General features: G+C 42.1%; 2 protein-coding genes across 6 annotated transcripts in view; one reads left to right on the top strand and one right to left on the bottom strand.

The window, feature by feature from the left end:
- The first annotated feature begins 1768 nt into the window (after positions 1–1768).
- LOC130296809 (gastrin/cholecystokinin-like peptide) lies at positions 1769–6477 on the top strand. The gene is made up of 3 exons (XM_056548779.1): positions 1769–1893; positions 4481–4693; positions 6341–6477. Exons 1-3 carry the CDS (start codon positions 1797–1799, stop codon positions 6445–6447), a joined length of 417 nt encoding a protein of 138 aa, XP_056404754.1. The 5' UTR covers positions 1769–1796; the 3' UTR covers positions 6448–6477.
- A 1477-nt stretch (positions 6478–7954) lies between these two features.
- Positions 7955–18823, bottom strand: part of LOC130297073 (trafficking kinesin-binding protein 1-like) — a 107401-nt gene continuing 96532 nt past the window's right edge. For 2 of the 5 annotated variants that reach the window (XM_056549305.1, XM_056549307.1), the window contains 2 exons: positions 18679–18781; positions 7955–10377 (listed from right to left, as the gene is read on the bottom strand). In XM_056549305.1, coding sequence (XP_056405280.1) covers positions 9903–10377; positions 18679–18781 — 578 coding nt within the window. In that variant the 3' untranslated portion in view covers positions 7955–9902. Of the gene's footprint in view, positions 10378–15199; positions 15292–18678; positions 18782–18823 lie in introns of all 5 variants that reach the window. The other 3 variants (XM_056549308.1, XR_008849382.1, XM_056549309.1) reach the window with 3 other exon arrangements.

Here is an 18823-nt window from a genome sequence, read left to right as displayed (position 1 = left end):
CAAGGTGGAAAACTAAAAAAAATAATAAAAAATAAAGGCAGAGGGTGGTTTATCATGATGGGGGCAGTGACCTGGGAGGAAATGACTGTCTACCAATAATTGGAGGTTAACTATTGATTTACTGTATGCACTTTAGGGAGACGGCAACAATAAGGTCTTTAAGGAACGGTAAAATGACTGTCTACCAATAATTTCATTTCTTAGTAACCCTTTATGAGAAGTTTTTGTTGACTTATCGTAGGTTCTTTCCCCGGTGGATCATAGACTGTATCATCATGTAATGTATGAAATGACTTCTTATTATACTGTCAAGATAGTACTTATTTTGACACAGTAGTACTATTGTGTCATAAATGACAGAAACCTCTTCCAGGAAACCATGTTGCGTTGGACAAGACCAAGAATGATGGTTGTCAATCTGCAGTGCCGGCTGGGGATGACCAGACCTTGTGCCTGTACCAATGGAGTAGAGAGTAAGAAAGAAAGCAATCATTTCAGCACTGCCAAGAACTCCAAATGGACCCATGTAAAGGATTTCAGTACTGAAGACCCTAATGTTGAGTCCATTTGGAGATCATCTTGGCAGTGCTGAAAAAATGCCTTCTTTCTCGCTCTACTGTATCAGTACTCTGGTGGGACAGTCCATCCATACCCGTAAAGACACAGGGGGTGAAAACCTTCCACAATTCTCCAAGTCAGACCAGGGCAGCAAAGAAACTTACAATTTACGATTACACATCGAATTTTAAAGGGGTACTCCACCCCTAGACATCTTATCCCCTATTCAAAGTGGGTCCCGCCACTGGGGACCCCTCCAATCTCCCTGCTGCACCCGGCGTTCGTTTAGAGTGTCGGGTGGAGCGCCGTAGGCTCGTGACATCACGGCTTGGCCCCGCTCGTGACGTCACATCCACACCCCCTCCCATAGACTTGCATTGAGGGGGCATGGCTGTGACATCACATGACTCCACCCCGCATCGCCAGTCATCCGGAACGGAGCGAAGTTCCAAAGGATAGGGGATAAGATGTCTGATTGCGAAGGACCCCCGTGATCTCCCTGCTGCACCCGATGTTCGTTTAGAGCGTCGGGTGTAGCACCGGAGCCTCGTGATGTCACGCCCCCTCCCATAGACTTGCATTAAGGGGGCGTGGCTGTGACGTCACATGACTCCGCCCCGCATCACCAGTCATCTGGCACGGAGCAACGTTCCAAAGGATGGGGGATAAGATGTCTGATTGCGGAGGACCCCCGTGATCTCCCTGCTGCACCCGATGTTCGTTTAGAGCGTCGGGTGAAGCACCCTGGAGCCTTGTGACATCACGCCCCCTCCCATAGACTTGCATTGAGGGGGCGTTACAGTGACATCACGAGCGAGGTGTGGCTGTGATGTCACGAGCCTCCGCCCTACATTGCCAGTCATCCGGCAGAGTGAAGTTTGCTCTGTGCACCGGATGTCTGGTTTGCCGCAGCCGAGATCGCGGTGGTCCCCGGCAGCAGGACCCCCGCGATCAGACATCTTACTCCTTTAAGCATTAGGAAGAGTTAAAAGGTATTGCCAAGAGAAAAGTGAGTCAAAAATGTTCCACGAATGTGAAGATATCAGCCGTGCTCCAGATGAGGACATTACTCTGATTTGCTCGGCTCTATTTGCGCATCGTTATAGCGTTGTTTGATCCTCTTGACAAATAGTCAATCTCCATGTATCTTAGGGCAGGGGGGGGGGGGGGGTTCAGTGACATCATGAGCACAAGTGCGAGGAATAAGGAAGGGGGTGGAAGGTGAATGATGGAAATGGATGGGAGGAGACATCATTGCCCTCAATAAAAGGGAACCTGTAGAAGCCAGAGACATCTCCGGCACAACATCCAGGCTCAGAGACAAGATCACCACAGGTGAGTCCTATTTGAGCAGTAGGGGGCAATGGCGAGCATTTGAAATGGCACAGAGTATATGGATATAGTTTATACTACTATATTCCGTATATTCAGTTTGTAGAGTTGATTGTTTTCTTGGTTAAGAGGAAATTTTCTTAATAGCGCACGTGTCACCTACTAAGTCACAAGCCACCATCATTGGTCTGGGCTGACGTTTGGGATTCCTTGCCAAAATATCTTAGCTTCAGGATAAGATATTTAGAGGAACACATTTCAGAAAAAGGGTTGTGTTAAGTAGGTAATCCCTTAAAGGGGTACTCCGGTGGAAAACTTTTTTTTTTGTCAACTTGTGCCAGAAAGTTAAACAGATTTGTAAATGACTTCTATTAAAAAAAATCTTAATCATTCCAGTAATTTTTAGGGACTATATACTACAGAGGAAGTTCTTTTCTTTTTGGATGTCTCTTCTGTCACAAGCACAGTATTCTCTGCTGACCTCTGCTGTCCATTTTAGGAACTGTCCAGCATATGTTTGCTATGAGGATTTTCTCCTGCTCTGGACAGTTCCTAAAATGGTCAGCAGAGAGCACTGTTGTCGTGACAGAAGAGAAATCCAAAAAGAAAAGCATTTCCTCTGTAGTATACAGCCCCTAAAAAGTACTGGAAGGACTAAGATTTGTTAACAGAAGTAATTTACAAATCTGTTTAACTTTCTGGCACCAGTTGATTTAAAAAAAAAAAATTCCACTGGAGTACCCCTTTAAGACTGAGCATGTTGGGTGAATTATTTGAGTCTAGACCTGCAGCTGTTGTAATAATATAACTCCCAGCATTCTTTAAGTCTACCTGGAAAGGCTCATATAATACTTAAAGGGGTACTCCAGTGGAAAACAATATATATTTTTTAAATCAACTGGTGCCAGAAAGTTAAACAGATTTGTTAATTACTTATATTTAAAAATCTTAATACTTCCAGTACTTATCAGCTGCTGTATACTGCAGAAGTTCTTTTCCTTTTGAATTTATTTTCTTATCTGACTGCAGTGCTCTCTGTTGACACCTCTGTCCATGTCAGGAACTGTCCAGAGCAGAATAGGTTTGCTATGGGGATTTTCTCCTGCTCTGAACAGTTCCTGACATGGACAGAGGTGTCAGCAGAGAGCACTGTGGTCAGACAAGAATAGAAATTCAAAAAGAAAAGAACTTCCTCTGTAGTATACAGCAGCTGATAAGTACTGGAAGGATTAAGATTTTAAATAGAAGTAATTTACAAATCTGTTTAACTCTAGCACCAGTTGATTTAGAAAAAAAAAAAATAGTTTTCCACTGGAGTACCCCTTAAAAGGGGTTATCCAGGATTAGCAAAACAGAGCTGATAACTTCCAAAAACAGCACCACAATTGTCTTAAAGTGAATGGACCAAGTTGTTATACCACACACAACCTGAGAACAGGTGTGGTGCTGTTTTTCAAAAAACAAAATAGCTTTTTTTAATGCCAGATAACCTCTTTAAAGTAGCAATCTATCTACCTGTTCATTATTCAGGTCTACTTCAAGGACCAGGTCTACTTTTTTCCCCTTTTTGCCGTAGATTTTTGGGTAAAATTACTGATGTCATTGCAAAGTAGAATTGGTGGCACAAAAAATAAGCCACCATACGGATTTTTAGGTGCATAATTGAAAGAGTTATGATTATTAAAAGGTAAGGAGGAAAAAACTAAAGTGCAAATACAGAAAAACGCTTGGTCCTTAAGGGGTTAAAGAAATTAGCGCAATTTTTTTTTTATTCCCGAATAACCACTTTAATATGGTCAAATAGAAAAATAAGGACTATACCTGTTTTTCATGGAAAACTTGGCACTTGTTTAGGGCCATACAGAAAGGACTGTTCATTGAATCCCACTTGAATTGATCCATTATTAAAGGGTACCTCTCATCAAATAAACTTTTGATATATTTTAGATTAATGAATGTTGAATAACTTTCCAATAGCATGTTAATGAAAAATATGCTTCTTTCTATTGTATTTTTCCCGATCAGTCCCGTCAGCAAGCATTTCTGACTCATGCTGGAGTCCTAAACACTCAGAGCTGCCAGCCTGCTTTGTTCACAGCCAAACAGGCTGTGACCAAAGCAGGCTGGCAGCTCTGAGTGTTCTCCTTTGTGAACAAAGCAGACTGGCAGCTCGTAGTGTTTAGGACTCCAGCATGAGTCTGAAATGCTTGCTGCCAGGACTGGTAGGGAGACCCCTAGTGGTCATTTCTTCAATGTGGAAAATTAAATAGAAAGAAGCATATTTTTTAATAACATGCAATTGTAAAGTTATTCTGCATACATTAATCTATTATATATAAAACGTTTTTTTGATGAGAGGTACCCTTTAATAGTGGATTGCATTCAGTTGGCTTTATAGTTGCCCTGTTATTTTTGTGCCCACTTGTGGCATCTCAAGAACCAATGTGAGGCATAAAATATTGTCTGACATATTGACTATTAAAGAGACAGTAACGTTTTAAATTCTATAGAAAGTAAACAGGGACACATTCTATGTACTCTAGGTGGCAGCAGAAACCAAATGTACAAAGTCCCTGTTTTTGCATTGCAGAGATGGACAGAAAAGTTTGTGTTACTGTTCTGTTAGCCATATTGGCCACTGCTGCCCTCTGTAAGCCATTGACAGAACTGCAATCAGCACAGTATGGACTACAGAAGAAGAGCGCTTTTCCCTCTGAAGTCAGCCGGCGGGACCTCCTGGCGTCCTTGTCCCATGAACAGAGGCAACTGATGATGTCACAGCTTCTCCCTCAGCTTCTTGCAGGTAACAAATAAAAAGGGGACAAATGCCATTTACCTTCTCAGTATTCACAAAGTCTCTTTGAATCCTACCAGAAAACCAGCTTAAAAGTCAACTTCTCATTATAATAGTGCAGTCCAGTCTGCAGACAGCATGCTATAGAGCACGAGGAGCTGAGCAGATGATATATAGAATACAGTACAATCTGCAGGTATTATGTTATAGAGCAGGAGGAGCTGAGCAGATGATATATACAATACAGTACAATCTGCAGGTATCATGTTATAGAGCAGGAGGAGCTGAGCAGATGATATATACAATACAGTACAATCTGCAGGTATTATGTTATAGAGCAGGAGGAGCTGAGCAGATGATATATACAATACAGTACAATCTGCAGGTATCATGTTATAGAGCAGGAGGAGCTGAGCAGATGATATATACAATACAGTACAATCTGCAGGTATTATGTTATAGAGCAGGAGGAGCTGAGCAGATGATATATACAATACAGTACAATCTGCAGGTATCATGTTATAGAGCAGGAGGAGCTGAGCAGATGATATATACAATACAGAACAATCTGCAGGGATCATGTTATAGAGCAGGAGGAGCTGAGCAGATGATATATACAATACAGTACAATCTGCAGAGATTATGCTATAGAGCAGGAGGAGCTGAGCAGATGATATATACAATACAGTACAATCTGCAGGTATCATGTTATAGAGCAGGAGGAGCTGAGCAGAGGATTTATACAATACAGTACAATCTGCAGGTATCATGTTATAGAGAAGGAGGAGCTGAGCAGATGATATATACAATACAGTACAATTTACAGGTATCATGTTTTAGAGCAAGAGGAGCTGAGCAGATGATATATACAATACATTACAATCTGCAGGAATCATGTTATAGAGCAGTAGGAGCTGAGCAGATGATATATACAATACAGTACAATCTGCAGGTATCATGTTACAGAGCAAGAGGAGCTGAGCAGATGATATATACAATACAGTACAATCTGCAGGTATCATGTTACAGAGCAAGAGGAGCTGAGCAGATGATATATACAATACAGCTACAATTAACTACTTTGCCCAGAATAAGCAGAGATTTACACAAAAAATGACACATTTTCCTGGAACTTTACATTAAACTATATATCAATCTGCTCAGCTCCTCCTGCTCTATAACATGATATCTGCAGATTGTACTGTATTGTATATATCATCTGCTCAGCTCCTCCTGCTCTATAACATGATACCTGCAGATTGTACTGTATTGTGTATATTATCTGCTCAGCTCCTCCTGCTCTATAACATGATACCTGCAGATTGTACTGTATTGTATATATAATCTTCTCAGCTCCTCCTGCTCTATAACATGATACCTGCAGATTAAACATGCAGTACGATGGGACAGGATCCCTATGAATTTGCATACCCCATACATTAAGCCTTGGCTCAGCTGAACTAGTCAAGACATTGCAATTCACTATGTAAACAGGGGCTTTACACCTCCCTGGTACAGGGGTATTGCTATTTGGGGAGTTGTGGGACTGGGATGTGCTCGGCTGCAGGGTTCTAGAGAGAGTCTGAATGTTTACCCATGAAAGCCCAACACAAATTTGTCTTTATCGTTCCTAACCAAAATGATTTTACTCTCTAGAAATCTCAAACGCTGAAGGCCACCTTCACCCCATGCACGACCGGGACTATGCTGGCTGGATGGACTTTGGCCGCAGAAGTTCAGAAGATCAGGTCCCAGATTCTTAAGACCATATTGTTGGGGGGGGGGGGGGGGGAGAGATATACTATTAAAGTAAACTATACTCTGGTTTCTGATGAAAATTGCACTACTGATGTGGAGAGGCAAAAAAAAAATAATTTAAAAAAATAAAAATAAAAATGTTGGAATAAATTCGATGTTTATGTTGATTTAATATCCAATGCTTGGTAAATTATTCTGAAAAGGGTCCATTTTGTATGTTTTACGTGGCTAAAACCTGATGTTGTTACCAGAACGTTCCAAGGCTGTGTTCACACTGGTGTCATGTCTTCAGGGAGGGGTCCACTTTCTATAATGGACCCATTGTAAGTCAATGGGATTCATTACAAAAGTGTGAATTGGCTCCAAGCTTACAGCACCATAGGCTAAACCAGTGTTTCCCAACCAGGGTGCCCCCAGCTGTTGCAAAACTACAAATCCCAGCATGCCCGGACAGCCTTTGGGCATGCTGGGATTTGTAGTTTTGCAACAGCTGGGGGCACCCTGGTTGGGAAACACTGGGCTTTTTTTTTTTTTTATCAACTGGTGCCAGAAAGTTAAACAGATTTGTAAATGACTTCTATTAAAAAATCTTAATCCTTCCAGTACTTATTAGCAGCTGTATGCTACAGAGGAAATTCTATTTTTTTTTTTTAGTTTCTTTTTGGTCTTGTCCACAGTGCTCTCTGCTGACACCTCTGTCTGTGTCATGAACTGTCCAGACCAGCATAGGTTTGCTATGGGGATTTTCTCCTGCTCTGGACAGTTCCTGATACGGGCATCAGGTGTCAGCAGAGAGCACTGTGGACAAAAAAGAAATTCAAAAAGAAAAGAATTTCCTCTGTAGCATACAGCTGCTAATAAGTACTGGAAGGGTAAAGATTTTTTAATAGAAGTAATTTACAAATCTGTTTAACTTTCTGGCACCAGTTGATTTAAAAAAAAAAAATGGAGTACCCATTTATAGAGTACCTCTCATGATCTTGTTAAATGTTATAATCCTCCCAGGTCACTGCCCCCATCATGATAAACCCCCCCCCCCTGCCTTTATTTTTATTATTTGTTAGTTTTCTACCTTGATATTGCTCTGTATTTTCTGCTCAGTCTCTGTCAGATTCACAGACTGGGAAGGGGGCGTTCCCCAGCAGCCGTGACATCATCTGAAGCCATACAGGGGAGAACTTCCTCCCTCACTCTGCTACACACAGCCCAGAACAGTTCAGTGTGAGATGAGCTGATTGGCTAAGGCTGCACACACCCCTCTCAGCATTTCCTGATTTTGGACTTCTGCCAGGCCATCAGGAGTCCAAAGTCTGTGCAAGAGATTGGGGGGGGGGGGGGGGGGAAGGAATGTGCTTTGGACAGAAGTAGGGAGACACCTAGTGGCAGCTTTTTTAAACACAAATAAAACATAGAAACCTTAATTTTTTTTTTTTTTTAAACAAAGAACATTAGAAAGATGTTTTATTTACCATAAGGAGTGCAATAGCAAAAAATTTTTTAATGACAGTGCCCATTTAAAGAAAGAGCCGAGTGCTGCCATAAATGCCAATAGAGAGCGTATGGACAGCTTTTTACTGAATTAAATGATGCGTGGAGCGATCAGGACTCGGCAGACAGGGGTATCAGATTTGTGAGGGTCCTAGAGTTGAAACCTGCAACCACTGGGCATTTATGGGGTATCCTGTGAATGTGGTCTCCAAGAAAAGGACTCCATAGAAGCAGGAAACCATTTTTGGGTGCTATATGGTGGTATTATGTTTGCTATACATTACCGTATTTTGGCACTATATGGTGATATTATGTGGACTGTGTGCAGTATTGTATGTGGGTACTATGTAGCTTAGGAGAAAGACTGGCTAAAAAATGGCCCCATTTCCTATAAAAGCAAACAGGAGGGGTAGGATATTTTTCCCTTTGGTTAACATATAAATATATTTGACAGATATGAAAGCAACCAGGGACACACACCTTACACCTTACATTTATTAAAGTCACATAGAATCAGTGCAGAAGAATATTCAATTGTCATAACATTGAAGTCTTGGCCGGTACGGCACAATTAGGGGGTTCCCACCAGCCCATGTGCACCAGGGCAAACCCGGCACTGCCATTTCTTATGAGTCTTAAGACATTTTAAAGAATACGTGGCAGACCTTGATTACATAAAACCCGATCCAGACACAAAGACGATATGTTCTATCAAGTGCAGTACCTAGACCTACTGATAGATGGAGGTAGAGAGCGAAGTGGTTCTTTTTTGAATTTGTGACCGGTAATATTTTCATTTCTTTTTGTATAAAAAAAAAAAAAAAGCTCTGTCCTGTGGAACCAGGATACAGCAAAACATGGACCTATTGCTTGTACCTTTAAAGGGGTATTCCAGGTATTTTTGTTTTGGACTATGCTACAGGGGCTGTAAAGTTAGTGTAGTCCATAATATAGTGTCTGTACCTGTGTGTGATGGTGGTCTTGCAATTCTTCTGTGATTATCGCCCCAATATTTATTTTTAACAGCATACAAAATTACTCAGGTCTCGGGATTTCCCAGGTTGCAGTGCGTCGATACCTGACATCACTAGTCAGGTGATCAGAGGGAACCTGTCCTGCTTCAATTTAGCAACAGCAATAGGCCCTCTGGTTAGAAAACACTGTGTTTCAATGGGTGGGGTGGCTGATGGGTGGGAGGAAGGAAAGTGATCTCAAACTTTCAGGCATGGAACTGTGGGATGTGTAGTTTAGAGAACAAAATCCAACAGGAAATACCCAGTTCTGGCAGGTAAGTAATAAAATCACCTTATGGTGGATAACCCCTTTAAAAGCAAATATGGTCCGGATGTGCAGTGGAAATACATTAAAAAGACCCCAGCCTAGCGTCTTTAGTCCTAAAATAAATTCTGCAGTAAAACATGAGGAATTAAGAACATTAAATCTTGAATTTGTTCCAATGATGGAACAATGAGATGTTCTGTAGATCTGTAAAAGGAAACAAGATGGCCCCGTAGACCATAATTTGTGTGCAATTCTGAAATTGCAAATTGGCCCAGTGCATAGTAATACAATACTATAAACAGTGGCGTAGCTTCTGGGCCCCGATGCAAAATCTGAAACAGGGCCCCATATGCCAATTAAAGCACATCTTCGCCCCGGTGCGACTTCTACCTCTATAGCTACGCCCCTGACTATAATATAGGCAGCTATATGTTCCCCATTTTCTCTGGTAAGATACAAGATGTCTCTCTTGTAATATGTACAGAGACACATATGAAGGTAGCTTGCATGACCATCAAGTGCCTCTCCCTTACATCCTTCTTATTTCAACATATTTTACTAGCAAATTGTAGACTAAAAAAAAGCTCAAGAAGGCTATGTGCAAGAATATGGAGCCCCTATTAGTCAAGTCAGTGCAAAGTCATGTCCTTCGATGTTCCATTGCTTTTCTGGTCAGTCACTCGGTATGGAATCAGCATGGAGGCGTTTTGGCTTCCGTTGTCCTTGGAGAAGAAATAATACCCCTCTCTGCAACCTGGTTCAAGCCAAGTCTCCGTAACTGTTCCACCAGGTTTATGCTAAAGATGCTTTTTTGGGTAGTACCTGAATCTGGCGTCTCATTTACTGAAGCACTGTCCACTAGAGATCTTCCAAAGCCTAGACCTCTTAATGTTCTACCCCAACCCAACTGGAAGATAGGAGGGTATGCGGTGGGTGCAGGTGGCTTAACTTTAGCTTTAGTTGAGGTTTTGCTGTTGGGGTCTCCAGTGGCAGATATACCATGCTCTTTTAAGAGGGTAACCAATCCCAAGGGAGTGTTGCGTCCAGAGTTGGGTTGGTCATCTACCGGTGGGACGGAGTTTGCTATTGGTGCTTCTTTGGGAGGTTCAAGGTTTAAGGAGCTTAAGCTCTCATAGCTTCCACACGAGGAAAGTACTGTACGAAGACTGAAGGAAGACAAAATGACACCAGGATGAGCAACATAAAAAGGTCTACAACATTATTCATGAACCACATGGTGCAACCAACATTGTCTATCCTCTGATATATCAAACTGAACTCGCCATACCATAAAAATACTGTAGGGTATTGGCTCCTGAAATGAATAAAACTATGAGCCTACTGAGAGCAAGCGGAATAAGCCATATTGGTGGACAGTTGTGTGGCAACCAATTGTGACACAATATCACACCGTGAGAAGCACTTGTCTTCGATTCACTGGTCTTCAGGTGTCCTGCCTTAAAGGAGTACTCCGCCCCTAGACATCTTATCCCCTATCTAAAGGATAGGGGACAAGAGGTCTGATCGCAGGGGGTACCGCTGCTGGGGACCCCCGCAATCTCCCTGCTGTCCTCGGCATTCGTTTAGTGTCGGAGGCTCGTGACGTCACAGTCACGCCCTGTTCATGACATCACGGACACTCCCCCTCAATGCAAGTCTATGGAAGGGTGCGTGACGTCCGCCACGCCCCTCCCATAGACTTGCATTGAGGGGGCGTGGCAGTGACGTCACGAGCCTCCGCCCCACATGGCCAGTCATACGGCATGGAGCAAAGTTCGCTACGAGCACCGGATGTCTGGGGTGCCGCAGCCAAGATCGCAGTGGTCCCCAACGGCAGCAATGTCTAGGGGTGGAAGTACCCCTTTAATATGGCATTTAAAGGGGTACTCCAGTGGAAAACTTTTTTTTTTTTTTAATGAACTGGTGCCAGAAAGTTTAACAGATTTGTAAATGACTTCTATTAAAAAAAATCTTAATCCTTTCAGTACTTTTTAGCAGCTGTATGCTACAGAGGAAATTATTTTATTTTTGTCCAGAGCAGCATAGGTTTGCTATGGGGATATTCTCCTGCTCTGGACAGTTCCTGATACGGACAGAGGTGTCAGCAGAGAGCACTGTGGACAACACAAAAAATTAATTCAAAAGGAAAATAATTTCCTCTGTAGCATACAGCTGCTAAAAAGTACTGAAAGGATTACGATTTTTTTTTAATAGAAGTCATTTACAAATCTGTTTAACTTTCTGGCACCAGTTCATTTAAAAAAAATAAAATAAAAAAAAATAAAAAGTTTGCCACCGGAGTACCCCTTTAAGTATTCTTGACAAGGAGTATTTAGCATTTTCATTGCCATTTTACTTGGGGTCCTCCTAAAGTAAAACCCCGAATATTACTGTGATAGCCCACTGAAAGTTTGTCCCGAATTGAGTTAGTGACACAAGACCATTGAATAATCACAAGCTTCTCTTGTTCCAAGTGGAGGTGAAGTGGTTAAAGACGACAAGTGTAAAGGTTAGCGCATGCAAGAAACCAAGGAAAAAGTTAAGGGTTAGAACAGGGAAAGCTTCTTCTCCCACTTAGACTCAGGGTTCTAATAAAGGAACAGTACTGGCAAAAAAAACTGGAGCTCATCTCAGAAAAATAAACCCATACGCTGTTTCCAATGCAATAATTCTTCTTTCTTTATATAAGATTCATAAACCTACAAGAATCCAACATGTTCTAATCCCCCAAGTGAGTAAGGACGCCCGCCGGAGGTTGTACGGAGACATTACAGGCTTCTTAGGATTCCATGTGCTCCTGCACCAGAGCTTTCATTTCCAGCCTGATAGAAAGTCTGCAACGTTTCAAGGGCTACGCCCCCCCCTTCCTCAAGCATAGCGCGCGTATCACATCACCACATTATATAGACAAACAAATCTCGCGAGATTTCAGTTCTAGGATAAAATCCTACAAACACGTATTACAAAAGGATAAAAGTTGTCTGAATACATACAGATCCAGATAGAAGCAATAAGTGTTATTACAGGAAAATGTTAACGTTGCAAATCTCATTAATCCCATGGGGTTGTAAAGTGCGCAATTGTTGTATCCAGCGCACTTCACTTTTTAATAATCTTTCTTTAATTTGTTCCTTATTCTATATTCTCCAGGATTTGTCATCTTAGTTTATTAAAGGGGTACTCCGCTGCTCAGCGTTTGGAACAAACGGTTCCCAATGCTGGAGCCGGTGTCGGGAGCTCGTGACGTCATAGCCCCGCCCCCTAATGTCATCATACCCCGCCCCCTCAACACAAGTCTATGGGAGGGGGGGTGACGCTGTTGAGGGGGTTACAAATGAGATTTGTAACGTTAACATTTTCCTTATTGCTTCTATCTGGATCTGTATGTATTCAGACAACTTTTATCCTTTTGTAATACGTGTTTGTAGGATTTTATCCTAGAACTGAAATCTCGCGAGATTTGTTTGTCTGTATAATGTGGTGATGGGATACGCGCGCTATACTTGAGGAAGGGGGGGGCGTAGCCCTTGAAACGTTGCAGACTTTCTATCAGGCTGGAAATGAAAGCTCTGGTGCAGAAGCACATGGAATCCTAAGAAGCCTGTAATGTCTCCGTACAACCTCCGGCGAGCGTCCTGACTCACTTCCTGCAGGAATGCTTGGGAACAGAGTTCCTGCACTTTTTCCACAGCAGGAACACTGTTCCCATTAGCAGGACCAGCCCTTGAGTGGAAATCTTGAGTGAGTTCCCACACTTCTTTTTTTTTTTTCCGCCCCCCAGGACTTGACCCGTGGATTCTTGTAGGTTTATGAATCTTCTATAAAGAAAGAAGAATTATTGCATTTGAAACAGCGTCTGTCAGTGGTCTTCAACCTGCGGACCTCCAGATGTTGCAAAACTACAACTCCCAGCATGCACGGACAGCCAACGGCTGTCCGTGCATGCTGGGAGTTGTAGTTTTGCAACATCTGGAGGTCCGCAGGTTGAAGACCGCTGGCGTATGTGTTTATTTTTCGGAGACTGATGTGATACTGGGAATATAGGGAACCCAGACATTTCGCTATCACCCATATACCACCCATATACCACTTGTCCCAGACAATGGCCCTCATTTACTAAGAGTGTTGTGTAGGTTTCTTTGTGGGTTTTAATTCCCTACAATTTATTTCCCACGGTATTTACTAAGGTTTCCCTACATTTTCCACTTTTCCCGACACTTTGCTTTTTTTTTTTTTACACATGTTCTGATCTGTCGGGTTTTCTTCAGCTCAAATCCACCACATTTTATGTGGAAACCTTAGTAAATATGTTGGGTTTTGTGAAAATGTCAGGAACACGCCCCTTTTAGGACACCACACCCCTTTTCCCGGCAGCCACACCCCTTTTTCGGGTTTTCTTTTTTTTTCAATTCTGGCGCAATGCGACAGAATCTGGCGCACAACCCAACATAACATGTCGGGTTTGCAATAGTAAATGAGGGCCAGTGTATTGAAAAACTGGTACTTAGCCTTATACCTAGGGCAGGGCCTGAGGAGGTGGAGCATGACACAGAGACTTAAAGGGGTACTCCTGTGGAAAACTTTTTTTTTTTTTTTAATCAACTGGTGCCAGAAAGTTAAACATATTTGTAAATAATTTCTATTAAAAAATCTTAATCCTTCCAGTACTTTTTAGGGGCTGTATACTAAAGAGAAATCCAAAAAAGAAATGCATTTCCTCTGATGTCATGACCACAGTGCTCTCTCTGCTGACCTCTGCTGTCCATTTTAGGAACTGTCCAGAGCCGCAGATGTTTGCTATGGGGATTTTCTCCTGCACTGGACAGTTCCTAAAATGGACAGCAGAGGTCAGCAGAGAGCACTGTGGTCATGACATCAGAGGAAATGCATTTCTTTTTTGGATTTCTCTTTAGTATACAGCCCCTAAGATTTTTTAATAGAAGTGATTTACAAATCTGTTTAACTTTCTGGCACCAGTTGATTTAAGAAATTTTTTTTTCCACTAGAGTACCCCTTTAAGGAGCTCTACATAGGGAAATCAGGCCCCACCCCTTTTGGCCCTGCACTAGGTATTACATAGTATCAAGTTTTTTTCCAAAGTGTTCCTTTAACTCCGTCAGAACTGTGACTTGTGGAACAGCATTTCATCCCACCATAACTTATAGGGGGAGATTTATCAAAACCCGTCCAGAGGAAAAAAGTTGTCCAGTTGCCCATAGCAACCAATCAGATCGCTTCTTTCATTTTTCACAGGTCTCTAAAAAAAATGAAAGAAGCGATCTGATTGGTTGCTATGGGCAACTGCAACGCTCTTCCTCTGCACAGTTTTTGATAAATCTCCCCCTATAGTCTTATAGTCAGTCTGGAGCAACAATCGAACCCTGAGGAGTCATAATTTGCAGTAACCATGTTCAGGACGACTCAGTGACCAACCATGTCCCCGGCTAGTATAGGAAGAAAACGTATTTATTTTATTGGCGCCTGTATACGTCATACAAGCTGCTTAAAGGGGTATTCCGGGAAAAAACGTTTTTATATATATCAACTGGCTCCAGAAAGTTAAACAGATTTGTAAATTACTTCTATTAAAAAATCTTAATCCTTTCCGTACTTATGAGCTTCTGAAGTTAAGGTTCTGAACTTAGACAGAAAAGAACAACCTTAACTTCAGAAGCTCATAAGTACTGAAAGGATTAAGATTTTTTTAATAGAAGTAATTTACAAATCTGTTTAACTTTCTGGAGCCAGCTGATATATATAAAAAAAAAGTTTTTTCCTGGAATACCCCTTTAATAACTACAATAAACTTGATGTCACAAAGAATATGAGATGCTGGATCATTTCTGCTGTCTAGTACAAGTGTCCACATCTTAGAATTGTCGGTAAAGGAAGTTCTGGTCTTCGATAACGTACTAGACGGGAACCAAACACTACGTTGGTCACTGAGTCCCCCTTTAGAGACCTGAAGGTCACTGCCGACTGAGCTACCTGGTGCCTTGCTGTGATGTCTGACCCTGCACTCAGACGCCTCTCAGAAAGTCAAGCAATGGAAAAGGCGCTTCCACCAGGACTTGAAGTGCCTAGAACCGTGAGGATGGAAAATGGACACATGAGTGAGGCACAGGGAGGAAGCAGTAAGTGAAACGGGAGGAATGAAAGCAGATGGCAATATGGTACCCATTCACCAGCAGCTGCAAATGACACGTTAACCATGCAAAATGTACGCACAACATTGGGATATACAGTATATAAAATAAGTGCTCGGATAAGGCTTAAACCATTCAGTGATCCCTCCGCTGGACCTATGGTGGGGGCAACAATTTTGGTGCTAGTGTGTGTTAAAGGGGTACTCCCCTGGAAAACATTTATTTTTAATTCAACTGGTGCCAGAAAGTTAAAGGGGTACTCCAGCACTAAGACATCTTATCTCCTTTCCAAAGGATAGGTGATAAGATGCCTGATCGCGGGGGTCCTGCTGCTGGGGACCCCCGTGTTCTTGCACGCAGCACCCCGTTACAATCAGTCCCGGAGCACGTTCGCTCCGGGTCTGATTACTGGCGATCATGGGGGCCGGAGCGTTGTGACGTCACGCCCCCTCCCATAGGCTTGCATTGAGGGGGCGGAGCGTGACGTCACACAGGGGCGGGGCCATGCCGCCACAATGCTCCGGCCCCCATGATCGCCAGTAATCAGACCCGGAGCGAATGTGCTCCAGGGACTGATTCTAACGGGGTGCTGCGTGCAAGATCACGGGGGTTCCCAACGGCGGGACCCCCGCGATCAGCAATCTTATCCCCTATCCTTTGGATAGGGGATAAGATCTCTTAGCGCCGGCGTATCACTTCAAACAGATTTGTAAATTACTTCTATTAAAAAATCTTAACCCTTCCAGTACTTATCAGCTGCTGTATACTACAGAGGAAGTGCTTTTCTTTTTTAAATTATTTTCTGTCTGACCACAGTGCTCTCTGCTGCTCATCACTGTCCGTGTCAGGAGCTGTCCAGAGCAGGAGAGGTTTTCTATGGAGATTTGCTCCTACTCTGGACAGTTCCTAAAATGGACAGAGGTGTCAGCAGAGAGCACTGTGGTCAGACAGAAAGGAAATTCAAAAAGAAAAGAACTTCCTGTGGATCATATAGCAGCTGATAAGTACTGGAAAGATGAAGACTATTTTTATAGAAGTAGTTAATAGAGATGAGCGAAGTTACAGTAAATTCGATTCGTCACAAACTTCTCGGCTCGGCGGTTGCTGACTTTATCCTGCATAAATTAGTTCAGCTTTCAGGTGCTCCGGTGGGCTGGAGACTCTCTCCTAGGACTGTATCCACCTTTTCCAGCCATCCGGAGCACCTGAAAGCTGAACTAATTTATGCAGGATAAAGTCAGCAACTGCCGAGCCGAGAAGTTTGTGACGAATCGAATTTACTGTAACTTCGCTCATCTCTAGTAGTTTACAAATCTGTTTAACTTTCTGGCACCAGTTGATGTAATTAAAAAAATAATTTCCATCAGAGTACCCCTTTAAGGGGTATTGGGCACAAGCAACCTGCAAAGAATAGGTTAAAAAAAAAAATCCAGTAATTTGGATGAGGTGATCACACAACCTTGTTACGTTACACAGCATCAAGGCCGGTCTAATATACAAAGGCCAGACTGGGACCTCAGTATAAATGGATATTTCTAAACATATTGATATTAGAGGTTTTCCCCTATTGTTTGGAAGTTGCTGCCTGTATGAGCAAATGCCACTTTCTTGGACATCTTCTTTAAAGGGGTACTCCCTTTTAAACTATCTCTAGGTGATAGACAGATCTCTTTACAATAAGTTGGGACCTTCAGTGATCAGCTGAAAAGTGGCAGTAAATGTGCAGCTTCCCTGCAGCACCCCCACAGGAAAAACTAAGCATTGCACAATGCCAATTCTAATCAATGGGTTGATCCAATGCAGGAGTGAACAGGTTCTAAAAGCCAAAATAATTGGTGAAGTGAAATAGGAATAGGATGGACTGCAATACCAGACACAGCCCATTTCCAAGGAACAAAAAGGAGAGTTTTTATCTTAAAGGGGTACTCCGGTGAAAAAAAAAAATTTTCCCTAGCAACTGGCTCCAGAAAGTTAAACATGTTTGTAAATTACTTTTATAAAAAAAAAATCTTAATCCTACCAGTACTTATCAGCTGCTGAAGTGGAGTTGTTCTTTTCTGTCTGACCACAGTGCTCTCTGCTGACATCTCTGTCTGTCTCAGGAACTGTCCAGAGTAGCAGCAAATCCCCATAGAAAACCTCTCCTGCTCAGGACAGTTCCCGATTAGTGTTGAGCACGAATATTCGTAATGTAAATTTGTATCGCGATTATCGGCACTTCGCGATTTCGCGAATATTTAGAATACAGTGCTATATATTCGTAATGACATTTTCATAATTTTTTGTGTGTGTTTTTTTCCACATGCAAATTTTTATGCATTTTTTCCACGCAAATTTTCACATGTAAAAAAAGTGCACGAACATAGCGAATATGCGAATTTTGCGAACAAGTGACAAATAATAGTCAATATATTTGCAAAATATCGTGAATTCGAATATGGCCCCTGCTGCTCGTCACTATTCCTGATACAGACAGAGGTGTCAGCAGAGAGCACTGTGATCAGACAGAAAAGAACAACTCAACTTAAGCAGCTGATAAGTACTGGTAGGATTAAGATTTTTAATAATAATAATTAACAAATCTGTTTTCTTTCTGGAGTCAGTTGATATGAAAAAAATATATGTTTTTCACCGGAGTACCCCTCTTAAAGGGGTACACCCGTGAAAAACTTTTTTTTTATTTAAATCAACTGGTGCCAGAAAGTTAAACAGATTAGTAAATTACTTTTATTAAAAAATCTTAATCCTTCCAGTACTTATTAGCTGCTGAATACTATAGAGGAAATGGTTTTCTTTTTGGAACACAGTGCTCTCTGCTGACATCACAAGCACAGTGCTCTCTGCTGACATCTCTGTCTATTTTAAGAACTGTCCAGAGTAGGAGAAAATCCCCATAGCAAACATATGCTGCTCTGGAAAGTTCCTAAAATGGACAGAGGTGTCAGCAAAGAGCACTGTGGTCATGATGCCAGCAGAGAGCACTGTGCTCCAAAAAGAAAACCATTTCCTCTGTAGTATTCAGCAGCTAATAAGTACTGTAAGGATTAAGATTTTTTAATAGAAGTCATTTACAAATCTGTTTAACTTTCTGGCACCAGTTGATTTAAAAAAAAAAAAAAAAAAAAAAAAAAAAGTTTTCCACGGGAGTACCCCTTTAACCCATTTCAATAAAATGATATTATTTCCATCTGCTGCTTCCATACTAAAGGTCTATATATCTGCAGCATATGCAGTAGGCATGTATGGGAGAAGAGACATGAATGTGACGTGATGCGAGACGAGGGGCGACAGACAGACAAGTGTAAACCATGAAAAACCCACCTGGATGTGACCTGTGTAATGTCCTGCAGAGGGTGCGACATGCGACATGTGGTAATGGTGTACGTAGACGGAGTCTGGGGAAGGTAGTTAGCGGAACAGAACACTGAAACATACAAGTGATCTACGTATTACAGACAATGACGCA

This window comes from Hyla sarda, chromosome 12, assembly GCF_029499605.1.
Source record: "Hyla sarda isolate aHylSar1 chromosome 12, aHylSar1.hap1, whole genome shotgun sequence".
NCBI classification, from domain to species: Eukaryota; Metazoa; Chordata; class Amphibia; order Anura; family Hylidae; genus Hyla; species Hyla sarda.
Note: the sequence above shows the minus strand (reverse complement) of the source record. Positions and strands in the feature narration are given on the sequence as shown.